General features: G+C 49.5%; 10 protein-coding genes across 10 annotated transcripts; 4 read left to right on the top strand and 6 right to left on the bottom strand.

Moving 5' to 3' along the window:
* Nucleotides 1-2983: 2983 nt before the first annotated feature.
* MYCFIDRAFT_210846 (uncharacterized protein) lies at nucleotides 2984-4207 on the bottom strand. The gene is made up of 2 exons (XM_007926737.1): nucleotides 3983-4207; nucleotides 2984-3922 (listed from the first exon to the last, which is right to left on the bottom strand). Exons 1-2 carry the CDS (start codon nucleotides 4158-4160, stop codon nucleotides 3039-3041), a joined length of 1062 nt encoding a protein of 353 aa, XP_007924928.1. The 5' UTR covers nucleotides 4161-4207; the 3' UTR covers nucleotides 2984-3038.
* Nucleotides 4208-4996: 789 nt separating this feature from the next.
* MYCFIDRAFT_187365 (uncharacterized protein) lies at nucleotides 4997-5998 on the bottom strand (the record flags this gene model as incomplete). The annotated part of the gene is made up of 1 exon (XM_007926736.1): nucleotides 4997-5998. One exon carries the CDS (start codon nucleotides 5996-5998, stop codon nucleotides 4997-4999), a length of 1002 nt encoding a protein of 333 aa, XP_007924927.1.
* A 764-nt stretch (nucleotides 5999-6762) lies between these two features.
* On the top strand, nucleotides 6763-8940 carry MYCFIDRAFT_107362 (uncharacterized protein; the record flags this gene model as incomplete). The annotated part of the gene is made up of 1 exon (XM_007926735.1): nucleotides 6763-8940. A coding segment is annotated over one exon (2178 nt), but the record flags the coding sequence as incomplete, so codon positions are not given.
* A 187-nt stretch (nucleotides 8941-9127) lies between these two features.
* On the top strand, nucleotides 9128-11505 carry MYCFIDRAFT_202970 (uncharacterized protein). Its single transcript, XM_007926733.1, has 2 exons — nucleotides 9128-11239; nucleotides 11287-11505. The coding sequence occupies exon 1, from the start codon at nucleotides 9187-9189 to the stop codon at nucleotides 10831-10833; it is 1647 nt and encodes a 548-aa protein (XP_007924924.1). The 5' UTR covers nucleotides 9128-9186; the 3' UTR covers nucleotides 10834-11239; nucleotides 11287-11505.
* Nucleotides 10710-11505, top strand: MYCFIDRAFT_210845 (uncharacterized protein). The gene is made up of 2 exons (XM_007926734.1): nucleotides 10710-11239; nucleotides 11287-11505. The coding sequence occupies exon 1, from the start codon at nucleotides 10980-10982 to the stop codon at nucleotides 11178-11180; it is 201 nt and encodes a 66-aa protein (XP_007924925.1). The 5' UTR covers nucleotides 10710-10979; the 3' UTR covers nucleotides 11181-11239; nucleotides 11287-11505.
* Nucleotides 11506-13032: 1527 nt separating this feature from the next.
* MYCFIDRAFT_173316 (uncharacterized protein) lies at nucleotides 13033-13445 on the bottom strand (the record flags this gene model as incomplete). The annotated part of the gene is made up of 4 exons (XM_007926732.1): nucleotides 13033-13176; nucleotides 13202-13344; nucleotides 13380-13396; nucleotides 13429-13445. 4 exons carry the CDS (start codon nucleotides 13443-13445, stop codon nucleotides 13033-13035), a joined length of 321 nt encoding a protein of 106 aa, XP_007924923.1.
* Nucleotides 13446-13468: 23 nt separating this feature from the next.
* Nucleotides 13469-15803, top strand: MYCFIDRAFT_173315 (uncharacterized protein; the record flags this gene model as incomplete). Its single annotated transcript, XM_007926731.1, has 16 exons — nucleotides 13469-13654; nucleotides 13695-13772; nucleotides 13809-13842; nucleotides 13881-14234; nucleotides 14270-14284; nucleotides 14316-14455; nucleotides 14502-14617; nucleotides 14652-14703; nucleotides 14732-14738; nucleotides 14764-14807; nucleotides 14848-14894; nucleotides 14966-14977; nucleotides 15015-15047; nucleotides 15075-15114; nucleotides 15137-15229; nucleotides 15267-15803. The coding sequence occupies 16 exons, from the start codon at nucleotides 13469-13471 to the stop codon at nucleotides 15801-15803; spliced, it is 1788 nt and encodes a 595-aa protein (XP_007924922.1).
* MYCFIDRAFT_210844 (uncharacterized protein) lies at nucleotides 15782-17963 on the bottom strand. The gene is made up of 3 exons (XM_007926730.1): nucleotides 17028-17963; nucleotides 15908-16978; nucleotides 15782-15855 (listed from the first exon to the last, which is right to left on the bottom strand). Exons 1-2 carry the CDS (start codon nucleotides 17499-17501, stop codon nucleotides 16604-16606), a joined length of 849 nt encoding a protein of 282 aa, XP_007924921.1. The 5' UTR covers nucleotides 17502-17963; the 3' UTR covers nucleotides 15782-15855; nucleotides 15908-16603.
* On the bottom strand, nucleotides 15815-17963 carry MYCFIDRAFT_182312 (uncharacterized protein). The gene is made up of 2 exons (XM_007926729.1): nucleotides 17028-17963; nucleotides 15815-16978 (listed from the first exon to the last, which is right to left on the bottom strand). The coding sequence occupies exon 1, from the start codon at nucleotides 17847-17849 to the stop codon at nucleotides 17541-17543; it is 309 nt and encodes a 102-aa protein (XP_007924920.1). The 5' UTR covers nucleotides 17850-17963; the 3' UTR covers nucleotides 15815-16978; nucleotides 17028-17540.
* On the bottom strand, nucleotides 17898-25358 carry MYCFIDRAFT_173313 (uncharacterized protein; the record flags this gene model as incomplete). The annotated part of the gene is made up of 7 exons (XM_007926728.1): nucleotides 17898-18068; nucleotides 18108-18135; nucleotides 18165-18199; nucleotides 18233-18323; nucleotides 18357-18457; nucleotides 25224-25293; nucleotides 25324-25358. The coding sequence occupies 7 exons, from the start codon at nucleotides 25356-25358 to the stop codon at nucleotides 17898-17900; spliced, it is 531 nt and encodes a 176-aa protein (XP_007924919.1).
* Between the last annotated feature and the right edge of the window lie 718 nt (nucleotides 25359-26076).

The following is a 26076-nucleotide window of genomic DNA, read 5'->3' as shown; positions in this document are numbered from 1 at the left end:
ACAAATTCCACCAGCTTGTCAGCCTCCCCCAGCTCAGGGCACAATAATCAGAGCATTTCCGACATTCCCTGCCTTGTGAGCGACCAGCTTTCTGCACTCTGTCTCTGTAGCGGCCGTTCCGAGAGCTCCCCAGAGTGGCGCTGTACCGTCTGTCATGCCTAGTAGATGCAGTAGGGCCCGTGGCAGCTTTCCGCCTGCCCAGCTTGCCTTTGGGCGCTCTGTCCTGGTCCACATCTAATTGGCTTTCTCTGATTCTGCCAGACTCCCAGCACACCATCATACGTTAGCGGGACAGACGGCGAGGATCTGCAACGTGCATTTGGCCGGCCTAAGCCTTGTTTTGGGAGCTGCAATCTTTAGGATGATGGGTCAAGCATCATCACAAGCGTAAGTCGGCCTTCAAGCGTGCTCAGTCCATCTCAGTGCCCACCGAACAGGTCTGAGAAAGTGCTCCGGCAATTTTCGACACCAGCCTTGCATACCAGCCCCCTGGCAAAGCTTCTTCACTCAAACGAGCAAGACAGGCCTTTGACGGAGCAAGGTCGGCACTCATTGCCTCTTATAGTACTAGCAAGTTACACAGCAGATGAACCACGTTGACTATGCAGAGGTCGATAAGCGAAGCGAGATTGTGGAGGAGTGCATTCGGGTCATGTCTTTTCACCGCATTGACAGGTCCGGCGTTGTACAGCATCGATTCGCTGTCCACTCCGCTGCTGAAGCCTGAGAGATTGGAGGAAGAGCGGTAAGTTGGCGTTGCACAGCATCAAGGAACGTGCCCGATCTCTGTCTCTTCACGCAGTTGGCTCCGTTCGAAGTCATTCATGCGAGGCTTGACAGCACAGACCGCTCATCTGCAAGGTCGTCGTTCTATTGTCCAAGCGTTCGTGTCGATGCTATTCAGAGAAGAGATGGACGCGGGCATCTCCTCCTCCTGTCTCATCGAAATGTCGAAGCACCGAAGAGCAAGCGATGTTCAGATGTTCAGCCGCCGACCTGGAAGCCGCGCTCGACTCCAACCTCACTATTCATCTGGATTGCGACAGAAGGATATCCAGACGCGTCCAGAACACGCAAATCTTGAGCACGCCTTGAACGGAGATGATTGTTGCAGGCCAACAGCCAGCCTTTAGCGTCGTTACTGTATGACCAGTAGAGGTGGATATTCTCCCAGAGATGCAAAAGGCATGCCATGGATCCCATGCCGCATTGCTCTCGTCCATTTTCTGCATCGAGGTCTGAGTGGCCTGTGGAGTGCAGGACTTCGTCGGCGGCCACGACGAGGATGCCTGTTAGCTTGAGCCCAGGCTCATGTATGGTGGTGTGGCGGTATTGACAGCCACTGGTCGCGTCAGCGTTGAAGGCCTTCTAGCATCGCGTAGAGAGCATCTTGCAGAGCGAGGAGCCAGTCGCAGTCGCAGTATCTCATTCCCCCCCATCATTCATCTTGGCACGCGTGTCAATACTACTGCTGTCTTCCTTCCCATCTTGTTCTTCGCTCCTCCTTTCCAACGTGTTGTTACGCGTCTGCAAGACGCCCGGGCGTCGCAGTGTGGGCTGTCTGACGATCTGCCACGCCCGATAGGCATCGTCATTGCAGCCCAGCCACGACCGCAACTGCCAAGATGTTCAACCACTTCCTTCCTCCGCTGCGGGAGATCGATCAACTCTAATTTTTAACTTGCCATGCTTCCCTCGAACCTTTCTTCTACCCGAAACCTTTCGCCTCTGCTTTTGCCGACTACACGTCTTGCTTTGGAAGCAAAAGTCCGTGAGCATCACTGCTTGCCTTAGTCTGCATGTTCAACTGCGAGGGCGGCACGCGGAAGCAAGAAATTCCATGATGACAGGATTTAGTCCATTGCGCCTCTCTCAACCTTATTATGCAGTTGCTAATAATGTGCCCTTATACCCGAGCCTGGGCTGGGCAAGATAGGTAACAATATACTCTACATGTTCTGCACCAATGCATGTTCAACCAGCATATACGATGGAGCCATTATGATCCGGTGTCCACTTCTCGCGCTCAATACGTCTTTCGTCTGCACGGACTAACTGGAATTCGCCGTCTCCTGATTCCTCTGCATCCATTTGGGATCGGGCTCCCAGCGGAAGGGCGAACAACATCCCCAAGCTGTTCGAAACAAGACACTACGCATATTAGGCCTCCCCTAAAAGCATCATCATCTCACGCAAGCAGCCCTGCGAGTCTCGTCCGCGAGACTAATAACAGTGATCGACACGTTCGATCACACGGCACATCTTGTTCGCCCCGAGAGTTACAGTCAGCCCTTGCCTCTTTCGCCCAGGCCAAGAAGACAGATGTTCGGGCATGTCCTTCCTTGATCTCAAGACGTCCGTCCGAGTCTCCACCAAGGATTCGCCGCTATGATGTCCTCACCTTCCTCGGACCTCAACGAAGTCGACTGTGAAGTCAGGGAGTCGGGCTCACCCTGCTCACATCTCAATCCATCCTTAGAGCGTTCAACCAGCTGCCTAATCTTGCCAACAAGCCGACGAAACCCAGGAACGCAGAAGTAATCCCTCCACCAGACCGACGACGGCCATCATCCTGCCCTCCTCCTGAGTTGAGCTTGTCTTCATATGAAGACGGACTTGGCTGTATCAATGTCTGACGCGAAACTTGAGTGCAAGAGCACGGGTTGGCATGCATTGGAATCATGGATGTGAGTACTACTAGGATCACGCGAATGAAACGTCGTGTGTCTCGATTGACCGTACAATCAGCGAGCTGCCCTGAACACATCGAGCCTACAACTTGCCTAGTGCTGAACAAACGATCATCCATAGCCCAGCCTTCACGTACACGTTAGCAGCCAGTCGTTCAATTCCGCCATAGTCGTCAAGAGTGGAGATAGAAAAGGGGCGCAGATGTTTGAAGCCTTCATGAGCACGGCGAGGTCATAATCTGGAACCTATGCATGCTTGTCTCGAGATACAGTCAAGATAGGCGGCGATAGATAAACGACGTGAACTTTCACCATCCACTTGGTTCATTCAATCTTGAGTATGGGCTTCTACCCATGCGTCAACGAAGTCTGCGAAGCCAACAACATTCCATCCCGCATCAACCTCGGAGACACCAAGTACCGAACACTCCTCCCATTCTGCCTCCACTCAACCACATCATATGGCGTGACAATGACAGACCCTCGTTCCATCACTGAGCCTCGATGCGTACACTGTCTGGCCGGCTCCAAGGCCTCTCTCATTGAAAGTCGTTGCTTGATGTTCTTGAAGATGCCTTTGATGCATGATCTTGTCGATTTCCTTGTCGGGAATCTCGTTTCCCCAGGCTGAGGCTGGTCGCACCGCTCTCCTTCCTCGATCTTCTCAGTAGCCGGAAGAGATGTACCTCGCTCGAGATTTCTGGGTAGTGGAGGTGCCGGAAAGGTGTCAAGCATATCTCGTAGGAACAGGCTCGAGGTTGAGCTCGGGGCGTTTTGGTAGCCCGTTAACGGCCGGCAGAAGTCGGTGATGCACGCACTGATACGGGTACTGCCATGTTTGATACGACCCCGAAGGTTAGCCCTAGTGCTGAGCGTCGATGAGGCTAAGATGTCTGAGATTCTTCCGGGAGCTGTCTGGGGCCTGTGTCCAACGCCGCTATAGCCTCGCTCGTTGATGCTCATCGACAGAAGGGATGCTCTGGGATCATTACCAGAAGTCAAATCCAGATCCCCCTTGTGGATATTCTGAGGCGGAAGGAAATATAGTGCCGGGTCAACGTCAGGAGAAACCTCAAGGTGCAGCTCGAAAGGGATGTCCTCTAGTGGAGGCTCATAGCCGCTGTCATGTGCGCTGCTTGCAGTGCTCGATCGAGCTTTGAGGTATGGTGATGCGATGAGTAAGTCTTGCTGAGGTGCTTCTTGTGACAAGGCCACCCGCCTTGCCCATTGCTCTGGAGCATCATCTATCAGCCCAAAAATGGTTGCAGCAAATTGGTGACTGGCGGACGTGCCGATGAGCGTAGCTTGGTCAGTGACGCTTGTTGATACAAATGCTCCAGAGAAAGCACCTATGGACGGGTGAAGCTCTTTCATAGCGGTGTCCATGCCGGATTGTAGATTGCGGTGAGATGGCTTTTGCTGAGATGTATGACCTCTTGTAGCGCCTTCACGCCTATATGTATACCACATACCATGACTTTGGCGCTGTAGACTTGTTTGCGGCTGAGAGACTTCGCAGACCTGTATCCTTGCGATATTGCCATGTTTCATGCTGTTGAACGGACGCCTGCAGAGCATATATGCGCGGTGGATGGCTCCTTCGTTCATGATGCAATGATTCTGTGAGTGTTCGCCTACGATCTCGGTTGCCTCACGCGAACAGAGCCAGCAGTCGTGTTTCATGTTTTCGACAGCCGCCAGTCCCGCTGCGAGACATGCGGAAGGCTACCTGATGAAGCATATGAACATCATGTCCATTGGGCGATCGGGTCTAGAAGCTCGGCTGAAGTTGCACATCATCTTATTAGCAAAGCTTGGTCAAGCCTGGCTGAAAAGTCTACGGCCGCCTCGAGAAGGTCGAAGCATAGAAATTGTTGCTGGGTCGAATCTGCGGCTCTACGCCCAGGTTGCTGTGACAAATACCTCAAGTAGAGAAGTGATATGAAACAGCCGAGTTGCGGCGTGAATTCGGGCCGCATTGTCGACATGTGCGCAATGAAGCCTTGTTTGGATCAAGATTGCCAATCTGCTCTCACCATCCGAGGCTGATCTTCAGATAAACTTCAAGCGAGGAATGCCGAGAGATGAGTAGCAGGGTGTCAAGGTGCAGCTTCCTGGAGGCCAAGCCGGAAGCAGCAACCAGTGCAAGCACACTGGCCAATTTCAGAGATTACCTCGTCGAATCGCAGGTAAGATGGTGATTCCCGGCGAAGTATCATGGCAACTCTCGTGAGCAGCGCTGCCAGATTCGTGCAAGAGCGGCGACAAATTATTGAGGCACTTTCGACAGTATTGGTGGCCAGGTGTCACTCCCGACAAATGAGGCTCACTGTCTCGAGATGAGGCTGGGGATACTCGATTGCCTTCGTCTCGTCGATCTCGTATGTCTCAGATATGGCAAGATAGTGTAGGAGATATTCCACGGAGAGTCCGAACGAGATGGCACCACCAGTAAACCAGGCGCCTTTCTTGAACCAAGCCCAGCAGTCGTTCACACTCTCAAGATTGACTTTCCAGATCATGTATGCCAAAGTGGCAGCCGCACCACCACAGGTACCGAGGAAGTAAGCAGGGCCTGCACCTATTGCCAGGCCCGCTCCAGTCAGAAGCGCGACTTGCACGCCGCCGACAGCGCCGAGAAAAGCTTTCGCGTTCGCCTGCTGGGCTAGAGCGATGCTCTTGATGCCAGCCTTTGCGTCATCTTTGATATCTTGGTAGGCGTAGATCATGTCGTAGACGATTGTCCATGCAACGCAGCTCCCGTACAAGCAGGCTGCGGAGACGGCAGCTGGAGCATTGGACAACAGATCGATGCCAAGAGCCGGAAAGCCCATGATGGCGCCCCACGAGAAGGTCAGTCCAAGCACAGCTTGCGGATAATTGGTCACTCGCTTGGCTAGAGGGTAGGATGCCACCAAGAGCAACGAAGGGACAGCATAGAACAGACACTGGGATGGGAATTGCAGCAGGAGAAGCAGGCCGCTGAGAAGCTGGACCGCGAGATATGGTATGGCTTGTTGAACGGTGATGGCGCCTCGCGCGATGGGCCTGAGCCGCGTCCTTGCTACATGAGGATCGAGATTCCGGTCCCAAAGATCGTTCACAGTGCAGCCTGCTCCGCGCATGATCACCGCGCCGGCGAAGAAGAGGCCGGCGGTATACAGGACCGTCGCGGGTGGCAGCACGGGCGAGGCCACAGGCGCAGCCAGCAACGTGCTGAAGAGGCATGGCAGGAAGAGGTAGTAAGTGCCGGCAGGCTTGTCCAGACGGACCAGCTCGGCATAAGGCACGCACACGCGAGGTAGCATAGCCAGAATGCCAGTGCTTGGTGGTCTGTATGGCTCCAGGACGGCTTGCTCTTTCCTGCTTTCCGAGGCCAACCCATTGCTCTTGCTCACTGCGCGTCCACTACTCGCTGCGCGTTGTATCGTGGCCGTGGCCGTGGCCGTGGCCGTGCATCTTCTGGCCAGTATTTGACGCGACGTTTTCGCGAACGAGCTCGGTCGCAGCAGCGGGGAGGTGATTCGCAGAGAGGCCATAGTGCTAAGGGGGGCGACGCGACCTGCGCCTGCGCCTACCTTAGATGCAGACGATATACGCGTCTAGACATACTCACCGGCGATCATACAGCTGTCAATGCGATAGAGAGTGAGTGTTGCTTGAATAATGGGAGCTCAGTCGAAGCTTCCGGCTCTGTGTCCAGTACAAACTTTGCAGGCGCCTTGGCAAGGATCCCGACCTCCGCCTCCGCTCTTACTTCTAGCCTCTTGCCCGCCACCACCACACCAGTCACGTACGTCCATCACCTTCACCTTCACCTCACCGCCAAGCGCGAAGCCAACCACCGACACCGCCGCCGACATCTCCAACATCACCGCCGAAGGCTGGAATTGAGCTGCGCGACTCTTTCCAGCTGCTTTGCCAAGCCATCGCGACCGCGCTCTCGCGACAGAGAATGCGCGTGAAGCTGTAGCTGGCTGTAGCTTATCGCCGCCGAACGCGCTGTGTCGGCGAGCCAGCGTCTCACGCCCATCACGATTACATTACCTGTGTACACACGACTCCGCCCAACATGCCGGCCCAGCGGCCCAGGGCTTCATTTGAGCCCATCCCGCCAGATTTCAACCTCAAAGCGCTGGTGGAGAGCACACCCAACTTTAGCTATGTCGACCGCATATCCTGCGAAATGATCGACCAGCAGGGCATGGAAAACTTCGAAAAGCTCGTGCTGCTACATGTCGTTGTCGGCGGCAAGCCTCTGGTCATAGACGGCTTCGAAGACCGTCTTGACCCTTGGACTTTCACTCCAAAATGGCTGCGCGACAACTGCGGTGATAAGGTCGAAAATGCGCGCAACCTCACTGCCAAGGAGAATCTGCCTCTCACCATGGCCCACTATCTGAAGAACATGGGTCTTCTTACCAACCAATTCTTCGACAAGCCTGGCGCCTATAAGGAGAAGGGTAGGCAGAGGGTGTATCTGAAGGACATTGATTGTCCGCCAGTGTGGTGGGACAAATTGAAGGACCACATCCCGCCAATGCTGGCCTATTTGAATGACAGCACAGGCGACGTCGGTGGTCCTGGTGCAAAGCCAGATCCGAATGCCACTCAGCCAGGCCGTCGACTGGGAAAAGGCATAGCCAGAGCAGGCGACTTGATGAGTTCTCTGCCTCCAGATATGCGTGCTGAGAATCTCATGTGCTATATTGGACACGAAGGCACCTATACTCCTGCCCATCGCGAGATGTGCGCTTCGCTCGGACAGAATCTCATGGTAGAGGCATCAAATACTGTTTCAGATGACGGAAAGGCCGAGAAGCCCGGGTCTTCAATCTGGTTCATGACCGAGTCCAAGGATCGTCACATGGTCTCGGAGTACTGGCTCAGCGTTCTCGGCCACGATATCGAGGTCGAGAACCATTTCGCGCAAGTCGTTGCCTGGAAGAAAGCCCCGTTCAGCGTCTACGTTGTGGAGCAGCGTCCTGGCGACTTCATCTTGATCCCGCCATTAGCTCCGCATCAAGTCTGGAATCGTGGTACCCGCACCATGAAGGTTGCATGGAATCGCACTACAGTCGAAACTCTCGAGATGGCCATCAACGAAGCGCTTCCCAGAAGTCGTATCGTGTGCCGCGATGAGCAATACAAGAATAAGGCCATCATCTACTATACCCTGCAAAAGTACGCCAGTCTGCTCATGGACGCGCAGCGACAGGCAGGCATGATGCCACGAGATGCTGCTCACCACTTTCTCTACTCCGGCAAGCTAAAACAGCTCATCAAGGACTTCAAGCGCCTCTTCGCGCTTTACAGACAAATTCTGCTGACCGAGATGTTCAACCCCTCCGATCGAGATGTACCGAGGAACATGACATACATTCCATTCGACTCAAATGTGACCTGCGCGTACTGCAGAGGCAACATTTTCAACCGCTTCTTGACATGCCCGAGCTGCAAAGACCGCCTCGGTCATGGCGCTGATGAGGATGGCGATCCATATGACGTGTGTATGGACTGCTATGCCATGGGCCGTTCATGTGCTTGCATCAGCGGGCTGCAATGGGTGGAGCAGTTCAAGTGGAAGGAGCTCGTCAGCAAATATGACGGTTGGAGAAAGCTGATTGTCGAGCTCGACGGCGGTCAGGTCACTCAAAAGACCCCACTTCCCCTTACCGAAGAATTCAAGAGATATGGCAAGAAGACTTTGGCCGAGGTTTGCAAAGACCAACTCAAGAGGCGACCATTCAAGGATCTCAACAAGCCCGACGAACCGAAAGATGATGACGAGTCGGACGAGGAGATTGTGGTCGGCGACGATGGCACGGTCAAGAAGCTGCAAAAGAAGAAGTCCAAGACCTTCCTCAAGAACAACAAGCCTTGTCACATTTGCTGCCACCGACATCCGATCTGGAAGATGGCACAGTGCACAACCTGCGATCGAGCGTGGTGTTACGGCTCACTTTTCCGGGGATGGGACAAAATGCCCCAGGAAATTATGGAGAATCCAGACTGGTCCTGCCCACACTGTTTAGGTATCTGCTTTGCCGGAGCTTGCAAACGCGAAGGTAAGATGACTCCATATGAGCCGAAAGGTACCTTACTGGGCCACGACACCAAGAAAGTGGCCGACGTGCGGTCCGTCGAAGCGTTGGTGGACTTCTCAGTCAGCAATCTGAATTGGCTTAAGGACGATGATCCTGCGAACCGCGCAGATTCGCGTCGCCTTAAGAAGGCAAGAGCGGAAGCTGCGGCCGACAAGGAGCGCGACCCGGATCTCGACGACGAGGATGTCGTCGATGAGACACAGGTGGAGATGGAATACTCTCCCGACGCCGAGGGTGCGCTCGATCCGGCCCTTGGAGGTAGTGGTTCGATACCATCTGGCCGACGCCAGAGGTACAGCATGTCCGGAGCCTTGGAGGACGAAGATGAAGAAAGCGCCCTCGCACGTCAACTTCAACTGGCCAATTCCTCACTTCCTGGACCCGCAGCTATGGCAGCTGGCGCACCCGCGCCCGATGGCTACGCACCGCTTTCATCTGCTGGCTATTCTGGCTATGGCGCTCCTCCAGCGAATATGTACGGTGACCCCTCTGGCGACAATTTCTATGTCTACCCTGGCTACAATCGCGATGCCTCCGATCCTGCTGAACCTAATGGCGAAGCTCTTCGACCCTTTGGGAAGCGGAGAAGGAGTCGCAAGAATGCCGAAGAAGATGACGAGGAAGATATTGCAATGTCAAAGGCGCCTAAGCAGAAGAAGCCTCGGCTTGCGGCTGCTGGTTTCAGATCCTATGACTTGGCCGAAGAGGCCGTCGGCCCACAGGCAAGTAAGGCCAAAAACGAAGCTCAGAGGCAATTCGAGAAAGAGAAGGAGCGAAAGGCCCTAGACAAGGCCAAGGCCGAAGGTCGATTCATCATGCTGCAAGCCGCGATCAAAGGCAAGAAACGTGTTGTCCGGCTGAGCATTCCCGGCAACAGACTCGCGCAAGTCATTGCCCAACAGGCAGCGAAGGCCGCTATGGCTGCTGCCGCAAATGGAGACGCCGATGCAGAGCACGAAGACGAGGACGGCGTGCTTCAGTCTGCGCATGCAGATCACTATGACGAGGACGAAGAGGACGCCGAGGGTCTGCTCCTCAAGAGTGACATTGCACCCAAGAAGAGGGCTAGCGACGTGTACGAGCAGAAACTGCGAGACGGCCTGGTGATCACTGGCAACACGAAGAAGGCCTTGGTTCCTGTCGAAAAGGACGAAAGCTACGGCTACGTCTATCGCGAGAGGCTTCCAAATGGCAAGCGCGTTGCTAGGCACCTCGGCACGGATGGGCAACCGAAAGAGCGACGAAAGAAGGCCACGAAGCATAACAGGAATTACGAAGAGATTGACATTGGCTCAGATGATGACGACTTTGAGAATGACTCTTCCTTTGTGGCTATTAACAGTGCCACGAGCAGGGGTCGACGCTCACTGCCGGGCTATCTACAGAACCGCCACGCTGATGATGACCCTGACGCGCCTTCTGAATTGCCTGAAGACCATCGTGACCGACCGTATCAGCCATCGCGACAAAATCGACCGAAGGCTAAAGCGTCGCGGCTCAGCGATGCTGCTGATGCTCAACTTCAGCAAGAAAGCGAAGCCGCATCAGCAGAGAATACTCCTGCAAAGAAGTCCGCTCATCGACCATCCTTTGGCGGCAAGCAACCATCGATGCGTCCTCACAATGTCGACAATCCGATCAGTGTCGAGGACGATGGTGACGACAGCGACGACGCCGATGGTGTTATCGATGCGGTCGCAAATGGCAGCTCCGGCAATGACAATGGAACACTCGTCACGAACGGCTCGGGTTCTCGACCAACAAGCAGCGGCAGGCCTCGAGGCCGACCATCCAAAGCAGACAGTGCGAAGACAACACCCAGCAAGCAAGCTCAAGCCATCGATGCCGCCGCTCAGCAAAAGCGCATGGAAGAAGAGAATCGTCTCGCAAAGCTGCAAATGCTGGAGATGCTCGAAGGCGGTGGAGGTGACGACTTCGGCATTGGAGCACGTGGTGACTTCAACGACGTGAGCATGGCGGATGACTTCGAGAGCGACGGCGAGGACGAGATCCCAGCACGGAGGGTCAAGGTCTAGAATCTTGTTACTGCTGTTTGCTGCTCGAGCAGTCTTGAGCCGATGCTCAAATTCATGGTTTGGAAGGTTGAGCGACTGCAGACTGAGCTGACGCCTCATCAGATGTGTCGTTGTTTGACAGGGTTCTATGGTCTTGGCGCTACTTGATGATGTTTGTGATTGCTGTATGGATGCCCAATTCCGATTCTCAATGCACGCTCTTTCATCCCGAGTTCCAGGTTGTCTACTGCCGTGCCGAGAGAGGGAGGCGTTTGCGCCGAAAGCTTGATGAGGATTTCCGACTAGCAGTAGTCCGCGTCGACTTCATGGACCAGGTCTTGATGTATGAGGTTGATGCGAGTCATTGAGCGCTTGCTTCTACATGGTCTATGAGGCTGTGCGTTCGACAGGGTCTTGGCGTAATGGGGTAAGTAGTCTTGTGAGTTGCGTTTTGTCACATGTTGACTGTTCTAGGAACTGGTTACCAAGGGCTTCCTTTGATGAATTCAGTTCTTGGGTGGCAGCCTGGACTCGCCATTGAGATCGCCTATCTGTGCAGATCTAGTGGTGGCTACCGAACGTTTGGTCGTCGGAATTCCTGTACGAGCGCGAGGCGTGGTCATGGGCATGCTGCTAGGATCTAGCTACTTACTGTATATATAGCCGTGGCTGCATTGATCATGCTCGCTTTTGAATCCTCGGTATCGCTGGTTGGACGGCGGTACGCACGTCTAACGCCACTAGCCGTGAACAAGTGCCCAGGCCGTGGTTGCTTTCGGTAAGGTGGTGCTTCCGGTGGAGTGATACACGGATCGTCTTGGTCTCTAGATTGATAATAGGTGTTGTTATAGGTGTGTGTTCTGCAGCTGCTTCGATTCTTTCTCAGCTTTGGCCCTCCCTCATGCATGATCAACTTCGTACTTTCTGGACGGTTGACGAACAGCCACTCGGTGACGATCGCAGATCGCAGGGAGGTGACTGTAGGGTTTACGTTGGTTTGCCCGTGTGATGTAGTACTTGCAGTCACTTGGACATGCCGCCGTGCGAGCCGCGAGTGAAGAGGTGGTCAATTTGAACGCGCGCTCAGAAGCAAGATTGAATCGTGGATGTCTCTGCTCGGTCAGATATTGCCGTGCACCTGCCAACCCATGAAAGTCTGCAAGACCGTCCAAACGGTTGTGGCTGCTGTCACATTCCAAACGCTGTGCGTAGGGACATTGAGCGGAACCTGACTGTTTCCGACTCCGGCTGGACAAGTGCAGCTTTTGATGGTATCCAGCCGATCAAAGCAGTCAGAGCGGCGACGGCGTGCCTCACGAGCATGACAAGACATGTGCGTCGTGGCCAACTGCTCCGGAATGGCCCTGGCGGCTTCTGTCGGGACGAGAAGCATTGAGTTGGACGATCAAGCGTCTCGCTTTGCTCTGGACGCGTTCAATGATGCTTTTTCATGCACGGGCAATGTCACGGTGCAACATAGTGCAGTACTTGCCGATCTTTGCGCGTCTGCTGTCGGGAACGGCTTCTCGCCACAAGTCCACGGAAACACAGGCTCGCATTGCAAACGATATGGCTGTCTCGGATCCTGTAAGAGCGAGCGCACTTCGTATCTGCATTTTTCGTCATCATCGCCCATCTCACGGGATACATGCACTGCGATGCCAAGGAAAATGTGAGAATGCAGTGAACGACATCAAATCATGCGAGTGTCCTGGTCTTTGTTGAGGCGGCATGTGGTCCGTGGTCACGGCGACCATCACCCTTCTTCCTGCTGATCGGAATCCGTGAAAGACTCCGAATGGGGTTTGATTGTCTCTCAGCCTGCGCGGCGAGGCTCAGCTGTACTGATTATCTTCTGAACGGAGTTCATGTCGTCATTGCGGTCGAGATGTGCATGATGTTCGCGTCCATCCTAGCCTGATCTTGCGATGATACGGCTTTTGCGAAATCTTGTTGATCTCAACAGCAAGTGAGGTCGCGTTTGTCTTTCGATGATGCTCCTGGAGAATGATCTTCTCGAGTTTCTGCTGCTCGGCGTTTCAGATGCTGTTCTTTGGGGCCCAGTGGGTGATTTGACAGGCATGCTGCAGTTTTCCTGCTTCAGAATTCTGTCGCAGCAAAGGCAGATCAGATGTTTCATACTTCTGCAGGGCAACAACCTGGTTGTCGCAGCGGCATCTGCCATGTGAGCTCGAGCGTAAGAGATGCAATTCTGAATCGTCACCACGTGCATGATTTGCAGTGCATGCCGTCGTTTGGATCTGTTTCGTCTTTTGGCTCCAAGCCTAGGCCAGCAATCATGCCCAAACACTGCTGCTTGCTGCTTTCGCATGATTTGACGGTCGCAAAATTGGTTGCTGTGGTCTCACGGTCATGGTCATGGTCATACATCGCATGAGAAACCGACCCATGCCAGTTTCCGCAACCGCAATCCAGCTTCCTCGGCATAGCTGAACGGGTGTGGCTGATTCCTCCCTTCGAAGACATTCAAAGCTAAGATCTGTGCAAAGTCCATGTGCAGTGGCAATCGTGCTACAGTAGGATTTAGCCCCTGCTAACGTTGAGACATCTCGAAATATGAAAGCTTACAAGCGAGTTGATTGATGCCCTGTCAACGTCTGCACAAGAAACATTTTTGCCAAGCAAATCTTGACAAATGCGTAGTTCACGGTGCATGGAGGGCACTGGAAGAATGAGAAACGCAAGACCATTACCGTTTCTCACAGGCTTGGCTGTGTCGCAGGGAGAAACCAGCGTGACGGACCTAGACCAGCCAGTGGAAGCGATGGGCCAAGCAAACGTTGATCTTTGGAGTGTTGCACGATTCTGCGTGCCATGCGCCGTGGTTGCTATACGCTCGACTATGCCTTAGCAGAAGATAGATGCCTTGGAGCCAGGCCAAAGCGTTGAAGCGGTCCACGCGCTTCGATACGCTAGAAGGTGTGTCCCAGAGCCCGGAAGTAATTCGAGCCTTCTTTGGCATTGCCTATACCTAGCTGAGTCCTAGGATGCGCATCGCGCAAGCGAGGCGTGCAGCGCTGAATTGTCATTGCAAAAACTCTCATAAGTAGGCCTTAATCGCACTCGAGCTGACTTGCAATGCTCGTTTAACGTGGCTGCTATATCCAAAGCACAAGCAAATCACTTCACAAAGGATCTTGCAAGAGGTCCAGGTAAATTCAGTGCCCAGGCTAGGGATTGTCAAAGGATGACTTCACTCTTGACATGCCTGTCATCGGGCCAGCTTCTGCAACGTAGTCTAGTAATGTCAGGTGTGAATGCTTCAACGCAATTTCTGAACTTGAAGTTTCAACTCAGTCGTGTGCACACCGAGCGTCCAGCACTCTTTAATGAGTATGGACTTTCCCCGAAGAGCTTCGACAGGAGGCAGCGCCCGAAGGTGAAGCGCTACAACGGTAAGGGTGCATATAACCCAATTGCAGTGGCCTCCATGAAGGCCTAGAGTCTTCAAGTGGTCTTTGGCGAGTATGTCGCTTGTAGAGATATTTCCCATTGGCCTCGCCTCGCATTCAGAGGCGAGTTGACCCAGGCTCGACTTTCACAGAGCGCTCAATGGCGATGTTTCAAAGCTCTGCAACCAAAGATGCATTTGAACTGTAATAGACCACCTGGAAATAAGAGGGTTGCAAGCTTAGACTCTAAATGGACGTCTTCGAGAAGAAGCTGAGAAGCATCCGGACTCGCCTCGCTGCGCCAGCGCACATCGCGAGTCATGGGCAGATGTCATCGATGTGGGATTCGGGCGATCTGCTGCAGATCCACTTTTGCACCGCCACATGTGTTTGTGAGCTTATATGCTGCTGTTGCTGTTTGCCAAGACCATGGATCAGCTTGTTCAGAGTTGAGACCGTTCTTACGATGTCGCGTCCTGTCAAGGGTGCAATACAACAGCTCTGAGCTTCTCGGTGAAGGGACCGCTTTTGCCCTTAGACTTTATGCAGCCTTACAAGCGCGACAGCAGTGCAATCATTCCGGTCGTCTAAACACTTCCGAAGGCTACTGTTTTCTCCCCAGTTTCTGGCTAGCAGGGATCTCTGCCCATTGAAATCGCCTTTTGCTTGGTCAAACTTATTCTAAGCGTTTTAGCCCTCCGACGTGTTCAGACGCTGTATTTGCATTGGCAGACACATAGCTACTCTGCCCTGTGAGCATGGTGGAGCCATGTGTGTGCGATGCTGTAGTGGCCGCAGTGGGCCATGGCTCGGCAGAAGCGGGTGGACGGCAATGTCGATATGCTTCAGCTGTCATTCTGACGTTCCAGGCGGCAGCGAAGTCGAGCTCGTGCAGCGTGTAACGACGTGAGCTGCTCCTCGGCGGACGCGGGACGACGGTACTGACGACTCATCGTGCGGGTGCGAGTGCGAGTGCGGGTGCGGGAAATATCTCGGGCGGCGGCGTGCCTTTCCTCGGCGGACATCATTCATCATCACCAGCTGGTCGATGGTGTGAGAGGGCAGGAGATGGAAGGGAAGGGAACTAGGATTGGCGGAAGAAAAGCTGCCGTGCCAAGGGAGAAAGCCAGGGATTTCATGCGCCACAGCCAGCGTCATGTCATCCCGAGCATCGACATGTGTCAGGTCGACTTCAAACGTGACGCGAGTTCGATTCAATTCATCAGCACTGCAAAGAGAGTTTCTGCAGCCCAAGACGCTGGCGGCAAGGCACAGAAACGAGCTCAACGAAGGCCAACGGTCACACATTTAAACTTCAGCCGAGACATGAAGATAAATCATTGGCGTGAACCTTCAGAGTCAACTTGGACGGCTGGCCTTGGCGACGCTGTAGTAGTCGTGTTGGTGGCACTGCAGACACCGCAGGCCAGCCAGGGAATGATGGAGCCCGAGAGACGGACTGTATGCAATTGTCAGAGGCTGCATGGTCCATGCGACGCCATGTGCGGTGCAGTGCTGCCGCGAGAGGTTGACGCCTTGGAAGAAGACCAGGAGGTCGAGGCAATGAAACGAGTATGAAAAAGCATGATGAGCGCCATTGCTTTGCAGTCATCTCGTAATTATTACATTTCTGCTCTCCGGACTCAGCATAATGCCGTAGACCGAGACACGGAGGATTTCACCGAACATAATCCGCGCTTAACGTTTTCCTCCATGACAGCCTCCAGGTGCCTATTACCATTCCGTGAAATGCACGCTCCTCTACCTGGCATACCAGATAGAAGGACTCCACGACCATCCTCGGGCCAGGTGTGGTCATGCGTAATGCTTTTCCCAATCAGAGTTTCTTGGTCCTCGATGATTGTACCGTCGACAGCCAATACATATCGCTGGAATAGCTCATCAGACTGCGTGAACTTCGGAAAGCTTCGCTGAGCTCTATCGAAGCTCACATGGGTCCCAGGAAAAGACATGCTTTGCTCAGTGGTCCCGAAAGTGCAACACGTCTTTTGCGTACTGTTCGAAGTGTAATGCGCCGTGCCGTTCTGCCACGTAGAAAGCGAAGCGCCCTGGTCGCTTCCCGAATGCTTGTGGTCGCGACCTGAGGTATCTTGTAAAGTAGTAGAGATATTGCCCTGACCGGTGTAGTTGTTGCTGTTCGAATAAGAAAGGCTCTGGCTCCAGTAAGTGTCTTGTGAGCCCGAAGAGAAGTTGACCGTCGCGCTGATGAACAACTCTCGTTGAGCCGACACGTGGTAGACCAAAGTCTCGTTAGTGCCATTGCTGAGCTGTGAGAGGTGCGACGAGACTTTGAACTCAGGAGCTTGTGTGTTGACTTGCACATCACTCCCAGTCGTGATGTGGCCGGCCTCGTCAAGCTATACAAAGATCTTGCCGCTGAGTAGCCAGTATTGATCGGTAGTCTCAGAAAGAATAGCTTGGCCTCCCGAGCTATCGTTCAACCCAGAGACCGCCAGACCAAAGTTGTGCGGGTTGCCATCGCACAGCAATGGCAACCATGGTGTGATATCTATCTCATCCTCTTTAAGATCGAACGCGTCTATGCCAACGACTGGGCGCCAAAGACCAGGGACGACACCACCAGTGAAGATGATGGGAAAGGGCCAGACCACTCCAGCGAGCTGTCCGTCGATGAAGACTTGAACCTCACGAAATGGCGAAAACCCAGGCAAGTCGCCATAGGTTTCGTTGAAGGTGTAGATGTCAGATTGCAAAGCGTTGCCGAACCAAAACTGTCGCTGTCAGCTGGGGTAGTCTTGTTCCGTGTGTTTGTGCACACACCTCTTCCACACTCTGCCCTGTAGCTGCAATCGTGAAGATCGCCTTCACAATGTTTCGTGACAGCGTCACGGTGTTCGAGGCCGTGTCCTGCGGGAATTGGAAAACACTCGCCTGGCCTTGATTGCCAGTCCTGTTGGATATTGGGACGACCAGATCGGCTGCGACTAGTGAATCGTCGGCTGTGAAATATGCTGCCGTGAGGGTGACGTTGAAACACGCCGAGCATATATCGTTGATGAGATTCGAGGTCAAAAATGAGTGTCTGCTGTGTCTTGAACAAAGTGACTTTGAATGGATTTCGGCCCGGTCTTCTTGATGCATCCTCGGCTCGGGAGCAGGGGTTCCTGCTGTGCATTCCGTGTAGCAGGATGCAGACTGTCTTGAAATGCATCGGCCTTCTTCCGAAGCAATTTGTTGGGCTGCATCGCGTTGACGAGGTGTGATAGGAAGAGTGGTTCGCCGGGTGTCGGTCATCGTCAAGGGAGCTGTCGTGCTGTCAAGTCGAAGGGACTTTTAGATTGCAGCGGACGCCGAGCCGTAAGTATGGGTCCAGTAGCGAGCGACGGCTGTTTCTGCGACTTCGCCCTTGAATCGCGCTCGGTAGAAGTTGAAGACGGCGAATTCATCCTGGGTCATCAAGTAGGAGTCGGGCGAGATGTTGATGCGTGTCCAGATGTCTGATATGGCAGTCTCGAGATAGGCTGATACTCGTGCATCAAGCTCTCCTTCGCTGTTGCGAGCGATGTCGACGGCACGTTGGTAGTTGAGCTCTCCTATGCCATCGATGTTGACGGCGGTAGTGGCGTTGGTGTTTGGTCCCATGGTGAAGAAGTCGTCGTCCGAGCGTTGATAGGAGGTGTCTGATGAAGCCTAAGAGGGTGGGCTTGGATGTGGCGATGGCGAAGGTGCGTTGTATATGCATGGCCTCGAAGGTTGTGCAATGCTCGTGTCAGAGATGATAGTCACTGTGGATGTAATGGAGAATTGACGAGAAGAGTGGGCTCGCCCACCCTGGACAGAGGTCAGCGTGTGGGCTGAGGGCTTTTATGTGCTTCCCGAGCTGGCCTAGCTTGCTTGCACAGCTGCGGGTGTTGGAGCACCTTGATTGCTTCACGTCTGCTCGGCATTCCTGGCAACGTCAGCCTCGCAGGAGGTGATTGAAGCGAACCGCTCTGGGCTGCCGTGCCGCTAGAAGAAGGCTCCACATAACTAACCTTCGCCAGGCAATGAGCGAAGTAATGGCGAGGGTATGGCGTTTGGGTGTGTTCGTCCTGCTGATCAAACTCTCCAGGCTGCCTCTGCCAACTGCACGCACGTCGCACGTCGCACGTCGCACGTCGCACGCCGCACGCACCCACGCACGCATCTCCTTCAGCCACAGCAGACACAATCATCGGCGTCGGCGTCGGCGTCGGCTGTTGTGAATCGTGCTAGGGATGCAACTAATCATCGGATTGACAACTATGTAACTATACAAAGAAGAATTAGGAGCCTGCTATAGAAACTGTAGTTAATATACCTATTATGTGTCCTTCCTCTTAGTACAGGTTAGCTAATAGTATTAGCTAACTAGCATATTACCTAACTAAACTACAATACTCCCCCTTAGGCTAAGATAATATACTGTTTAGATTAGATACTTCAAATCTAGGCTTAGAGCTTCACTTTATCTTCTAACTGCCTTTAGATGTTAGACTATATCTGCTTTATATACGGCTTTATATACTATACTACTCGCACGTACTTATATTATATTGTTTGCTAATTAGTTTGCTTTAGAGTAATGTCCTTAGTCGTAATTATAGGGTTAGTAGGCGCCTATAAAAGACACTTAAACTTAACTAGATAACTTAAACTTTTACAATCTACTCTTTAGCAATCCTCTAAGTACTAGCAGCCTCTACTAGAATTTAAATTCTTACTAAAACTTTTTAAGTCTAATAGCTAGCCGAGACTTTATTATAGCGATAATTCTTTACCCTAGCCTAGGGAGTATAGCGAGTAGTATAGGTAGTAGTAGCAGCGGCGGCGGTAGTAATAATCTAAACAAGAATCGGTACCCTTCGCGTTATAATAAGCTCTAGCTTATAGAGACTAGTAAGTGTTGCTATTAGAGTTTCCCCTTTCTAATAATTTGCTAACTAGGCGCAGTCCTTAAGGAAGTTTAGTTAACTATCGCGATTCTCTAGAGAATTATCTAATACTTAACTAATATTAGTCCGGAGTAGACTCCGCCTTAGCTACGTAACGTTAATGTTAGGCATTTCATTACGAGCTAGGATAATGCTCGGCTATTTCTAAGTATGCCTCCGCGCCTGCGTAAGGCGGCTAAGGTATTTAATTTAGGCTCTAAATCGAATGTCAACTACCTGCCTACCGCGCTTGTATATACGGCTACTACTAGACGCGTGCATACTAGTAATAGCTAGTGCGGTCCTTGCAAGCAGTTAAAAGGTCTATACTTAGAGTATGTAACTCTAAGTTATCGAATTAATAGCTAGGATGTTGCTTTCCTAAAGGGCGCTTGTACTAACTATACTAGCCTAAATTATTATAGTTAATGCGAGTTCTCTAGTAAGTTAAATCTAGTCTTATACATTTTTTCTTTAAAGCAAAAAACACTAATTCTTTTATTAGGTTACGTCTCTCGGCTACGCTCTAATACGAATCGTTAGACGCCTATAGTACCTCTACCGCCTCGCAATCCGGGGAGCAGAGTAGGTACTAATTAGCGTCGTCTATACGTACTAGTCCCGTCTAGTATCGATTAGAGTACTCCTTAGGGCGCCTAGGTAGTAGCAAATTTGCTGCTATAGTAGGCAAATGCTTATACCTAGGCTACTGCTTAGGGACGTAGTCGTAGTCTAGGTTCTAGGTTGTCTACTAGTCCTAGCTCGACTCGTGATTCTAGTAGTCCTTAGAGGGGTTTCTCTAATTACGAAGACAGTAATACTAAGATAGGTAGCTAATTAAGGAGATTCGGTTTCTTCTAGTAGATAGAGAGCTATAATGTATGTTTTCGATTTTAAAATAGGCTAGGTAGTCTAGATTAGTAAAAGCCTTGCAGCATTAGAGAGTTTCTAACTCTTAAGGGCTAGGGTATTTCTTCCTACTTAGTCTCAATGTTGTTATAAAAGAAATTTTGCAGCTTAGACTGTATAGTATAGCTAGGCTGTTTCTAGAAATTAGAATAAAATTCAATAAGTATATAAAGCTTGTTTTCTAATCCTACAAATAAGATTTTTCTTTCTAAAGGAGTAACTTAGGAGTTTGTCCTAGAGACGCTATATTATTAGAGAATTTTGTTTAGAGATTTAGGCTTAGTGAAACAGTCCGCTAGCTGTTTGTTAGTAGTAACGAATTCGATACTAATCTTTCCCTAGGCATACTGTTCTCTATAGTAGTAGTTCCTAAGGGAAACGCACCTCGACCTCTTAGAATTTGTATAGTCCTTAATAAGGGAAATAGCTAACTAGTTATCTACCTAGATATAAATCCTATTGACTTCTTCCCTAGTAAGTAGTTAAAGCTTAGTCATCAAATTTCGGAGCTAGCAGATTTCTCTATATACTTCTATTAGAGCAACATACTCTGCTTTAGTACTAGAGAGTACGACTTCCTTCTAGAGCTATAATCTCTATATAATTAGAGTGTTGTTAAGAAGTATAAGGGCGCCTAATGTTAATCTTAATAATAAAGGGTTACTAGCAAAGTCTGCGTTAGAGTATGCCTGAAATTCCAAAGTTTTCTTCTTTCTAAAGACAAGTCCTTTGTTAACTATGCTAGTAATATACCTCTAGAGATGTTTAGCAGCTATAACATGCTTAGGTCCGGGATTCTAAAGGAACCTAGCAAGGTAGTTGACGGCGTAGCTAATGTCTAGTCTAGTCTAGTTAGCTAGAAACTGCATTTTACCAATTATAGTATTAAACAGCTAGTAGTCCTAACGGTTATAGGGGGTTGTAAGAGGCTCGTAAAGCTTCTTAAGTGGATGCCTTATTAGCTTATACTAGTCTAAGCTATACTTCTAAAGCTTCTCTTTAGTATAGTGTATCTAGGAGATAGTAAGGTTTCCCTCCTTATCTTCCTTTAGATAAAGGCCTAGAAATAGGTTAGACGTAATAATCTTAATTGTGTACTTCTTACGAAGACCTTCAATTAGAGCATCGATCTTTACCTTAGAGGTTCTAAAGATTTAGAAGTTATCTATATAAAGGAAGACAAGAATACTATTACCTTGCTATAGGCAACAGTTACTCTTTGTCCTACTTAGGCTAAGTTAACGAAAAGTGTCTAAAGCATTATAGTACTAGAGATTAGCAGCCTGCTTAAGGCTATATAATCCTTTTCTAATACGGATAATCTACTTTAGAGGGTGCTTCTTAAACAGGTACGCGCCTTCTAGGGGTCTAATAAAAATCTCTTTGTCTAGAGGGGGATTTAAGAAAGCAGTCTCGATATTAACCTGTCTTCGCTTCTAGTTTTTGTTTACTAAAAGCCTAAGGACAAGTCTAGTAGTAGCTGCTCTTAGTATAGGAGTATAGGTGTTAATATAGTTAAGACCTTGCTTCTATATAAAGCCTCTAGCTGTCTATCTTGCCTTGTATTTATTAATAGAGCCGTCTAGCAGGTATTTGATCTTGAAAACCTATTTTCCTATTAGAGGTGTTCTGCCTTTTAGTAGGGATTCGGCTAGAATCTACTCGATTGCACTAGACTTTTTAAGAGACCTTATCTCTTTTGTAACGGCTTTTCTCTATTTATCCTAGTTAGGCCTTTTTAGGGCTTTAGCTAGGGTTGTTAGGTTAGCTAGCTTCTAAGTATCTTTTATAGTAGCAGCTATAGCAATCTTAGTAATCTTGCTATAGTTATGCTTAGCTACGGCTCTGCTAGACCTAAGTCGTACTTCGGCTTAAGGAGGGTTTAGCTAAGGTAGGTTAGGAGCCCTCTTTCTCTTACTAGTAGTCTTAGGGACTTAGAAGGGAGTAATTAGGGTGTCTTCTAGTTTAGCAGTATCTGTTTCTTAAGTGTGCTGATTTTTCTTAGGAGTAGCTTCCTACTAGGCAGCTAGTAGTTCTAGTTAGTGATTTTGGAGTATTAGCTTATTAGCTATAGGTGTTAGCTAAGGTGGTGTTCCTTGCTTAAGTATACCTTACTCCCCCTAAGCTGTAAGGGAGTCTTCCTAATCTTCCTAATTATAAGCCTGCTAAGGCTAAGGGATGCTACCTCCAAATAGCTCCCCCTAAGGTTCTAAAGAGTACTAAGGTGTTTAGTTATTACTAGGGAATAGTACTAGGATTCCTAACTCAAATGAAAGGTTAGACTAGGTTTCAAGTACCTAAATGGTCTCCTAAGGGACAGCTAGTCTTAAATACTCCCCCTAAGCTTAAAGGGTACTTAGAAGCTTAGTAAAATTGTCTTTGTAGACAAAGTCCTCGTTGAAGGTAACGTATAGAGAGAATCTAATGTTATACTACTATACGCCATCCTTCTAGTACGGGTTCTAAAGTAGATAGTTTGTTAACGAATTTTCTTAGAATCTAATAAACTAGTAAACGAAAGCTCTTAGTGCAAATTTCTAGGAGTTAAGTCGTTTAACTCCGGATTCGAGGTATTTGAATGCCTTATACTAGCTAAATCGTCTCGTCTTAGACAGGTTAATGTCTGTACTGCCGATATTTAAGTCTAATTCGAAAGCCTTAAGCGGAACTTCCTTAGTTCTTAAGTTTACTAGTCTATTAGTTAGGTAAATCGAATATATTACTACAAAGTACTAGTAGTATATTAGTAGGCTAGAGTCAATTATCATTGCTCTTGCCTTAAGCAGAATCGTCTTGTTTAACGACTCTGTAATGCTATTCTGCTCCGGTATATATAGTATAGACATATCCTATCTAATACTAACTTCCTCTACAAAATGTACTAGATCGTTGTTAGTAAACTCTCCCCCGCTATTACTAAAGATAATCTTAAGGATTTTGTTGTATTGCCTCTTGATTCTAGTTATCTAGTTAGTTAGCTTGTTACTACTTATTACCTTGTCTTTGTTTCGAAGTAACAGACCCTACCTAAGCCTAGTTTTAGCATTAGTTAGGATTATAATATACCTGTTTCTAAACAGATCAAATAGTTGTACGCTAACAAGGTCAATATAGACTTCGTTAAGGGCTTTTTCTAGTCTAGTTCTGTATTCTCTTAATATAACTCTTTAAGCTCTCGAGAGCTTGTAGGTCTTATAGTGCTCGAGTTTAGATATATCAACTTCTTCTAGGCCTAGAATAGCTTCCTTAGTAGCTGTTAGGATCTTGTTACCGACGTAGCTAAGTCTCTAATACTATCTCAATATGTCCGCTCGTAGTCTAGCGATAGCTAGGGCTAATAGCTGCCCTTTTTAACTCGATTCTAAGTTTAGTTTTAAAGCTAAGCCTAGCATTTTAACTCTAGCATCTTTAAGGGCAAGTACTCCTTATACTTCCTCAACCTTTCTAATTAGCTTGCCTTTAAGTATTAAAGTGCCTAAAGGTCTGTCTAAGTAAATGCTACATTTCTTCTAAAGACGCTCTACTAAGATTAGGTTGCAATCTAAGTTCGGGGAGTAGAGGACGTCTATTAGAGTAATTAGGGTTTTCTTTCCTTTATAGGTTAGGAAGATGTTAACAGTTCCTAATCGTAATACACTTAATTTTCCTACTGCTTAGGAGAACTGAACAGGCTTAGTTAGGTACTTAAGATCGCTAAACTAGCTCTTGTTCCCTATAATATATAGTAATATACCTATATCCTAAACTTTTGTGTTAGCTGTTAGGTTCTTAGAGCTTGCTATAGCTAGTCCCGGCTTTGCAATAGCTCCTTTAATTAGGCCCCTACTAAGGCCGTCTAGCTAATAGTCTCCTTTATCTTCCGAGTTAGAGGAGGAGTCTAATTTATCTTTATTATTGTTAATAGTACTACTAGATTTGCCCTTTCCTTTGCCTTTACCCTTCTTACCTTTGTCTTTATCTTTGTCTTTACTCTTGTCTTTCTTTCCCTAACTAGGTAGTACTATATTAGGGTATTGCTTATAGCACTTAGCGTTAGTGTGTTTATGCTTATACTAAGTGCACTAGTCGTTATTATTGCCAATAGCCCCTCCAATAAGCTTTAAGCCGCTAGATGACTGTCTAGGAGGCTTTTCTCTCCTTAGGGACGTTATTATTGCTTTAAGGGAGGAGTCCTTAGCTTTAGGCTTATTATTATACTTCTAGGATCTAAGCTATTCGTAACTAGAAAGGCCCTAAATGAATAGCATCCTAATAAGCATATTAGGCATCTTAATATCTAATAACTTTATAGGCGCTTCTATTATTGTGACTAAGCTAGCAAATTGTTCTATCGATGTTTAGAATCTGTTAAACTACTACTAAAAAGATTCGTAGTACTGCTAGGTATTCGGATTAGTAAGGGGCATCCTAATATGCCTAATGAGTTTGATAGTATTAAATATGTCTACGGTTACAATAGGCTTATATAGAGCCTTAATGTAGTCGTATATATCCTTAGCTAATTTAGGTATATTACCGAAGTCTAGTCTAAGAGTAGGGTCGAGTCTAGCAATAAGTATGCCTAGGGCTTAGATGTCTTTCTTCTTCTAGTCCCTAAATATGTCTCTATACTACTGATCGGCTAAGTCCCCTATAAACATACTTTTTAGAGGTGGTTTTATTTTATTAGCCTAGTTAAGTCTATAGAATACTATACTAACTAGGTCCTTTTCTAGAAGGGCCGCCTAGAATATAAGCTTCTAGTCTTAGAAGTTAATCCCCTTCCTAAGAACCTAATTCTCCTTTGCTGTCTTTGTCTAATTAGTATCTATCGTTCCTAGCTACCTTTTAGTATAGTACTAGGTAGGGCTTATAAGGGACACTTACTAGGTTTTAGTCCGAACTAGAGCTCTTAACTAGGTACCTAATAGGTCTAGATAGCTAGCTCTGTTTAGTAGACTCTAGAAACAGTTCTTTTATAGTTGAACTAGACAGGTAAGCGTATACGCCGGGCTTATAACCTGTTGTAAATCGTACTAGGGATGTAACTAATTATCGGATTGATAACTATATAACTATATAAAGAAGAATTAGGAGCCTACTACAGAAACTGCAGTTAATATACCCATTGTGTGTCCTTCCTCTTAGCACAGGTTAGCTAATAGTATCAGCTGACCAGCATATCACCTGACTGAACCACAACATCGGCGAGCACCTGGCCTGGCTTCCCTTCCCGGGTGCCGAGGCTGCATAGAGTTCGAGGTCACGGCGGCAACTATTCTAGGGTCAGGTCGAGTACTCCATACGCCATTGTCTGCTTCCAAAATTTCTCCCGCCGACAGTGTGCCGTGCGTGGGCCTCCGTCTCTATTGATTGCACTATGCATGCCTCGGTGACACCCAGGTACCGGCTGACCACATCGTCCACGCCAGCTCTTGGCCCGCAGACAGGACAGGCACCCCCCATTTCTGCAGCGCATCGAAATCTGGCCCCTCGTGCAGCCTTGGTGACCCTGTGGCTAGAATACAGCCTGCGTGCCGACAATGCCGATCACCGGTGCACTGTCGAAAGGGCTGCGCGCCTGGCTCAGGTCAGCTAGTCGTACGAGGTGCTTTCGGTCAAAGCACGAGTCCACTCTGCACACAGTGAGCGAAGATCAGCCCTGTTGGGTTGGGCAATTCATCGGGAGGCGGCGAACGCCTTCTGTATCATAGCCTCGATGTGAGATGAGAGAATCCAGAGGCTTTCCCATCCAAATTTCGCAGTGAATCATGCCCAACATCGATTATGGCAAGCGATCTGGTAGAGGCTCCAAGCATGCGACCTTGTTTCAGAGCGGAGTTCGACATGTTCACCGCGTCCGATTCGTCCGCTTGATGCCTATAGCAATCAATATACAGTACTAGATTAAGGTTACGTCCATCAGTATATGAAACATCTGCACTTCGAAGCCGGTATGGTATTTCTGCACAAGATCGAGATTGCTTCAACATGGCAGATCTCTTTCCGATTTCGATTCCATACATCTG

This window comes from Pseudocercospora fijiensis, assembly GCF_000340215.1.
Source record: "Pseudocercospora fijiensis CIRAD86 unplaced genomic scaffold MYCFIscaffold_3, whole genome shotgun sequence".
Classification (NCBI taxonomy): Eukaryota; Fungi; Ascomycota; class Dothideomycetes; order Mycosphaerellales; family Mycosphaerellaceae; genus Pseudocercospora; species Pseudocercospora fijiensis.
The sequence above is the reverse complement of the archived record's forward strand: the minus strand, read 5'-3'. Positions and strand labels throughout refer to the sequence as shown.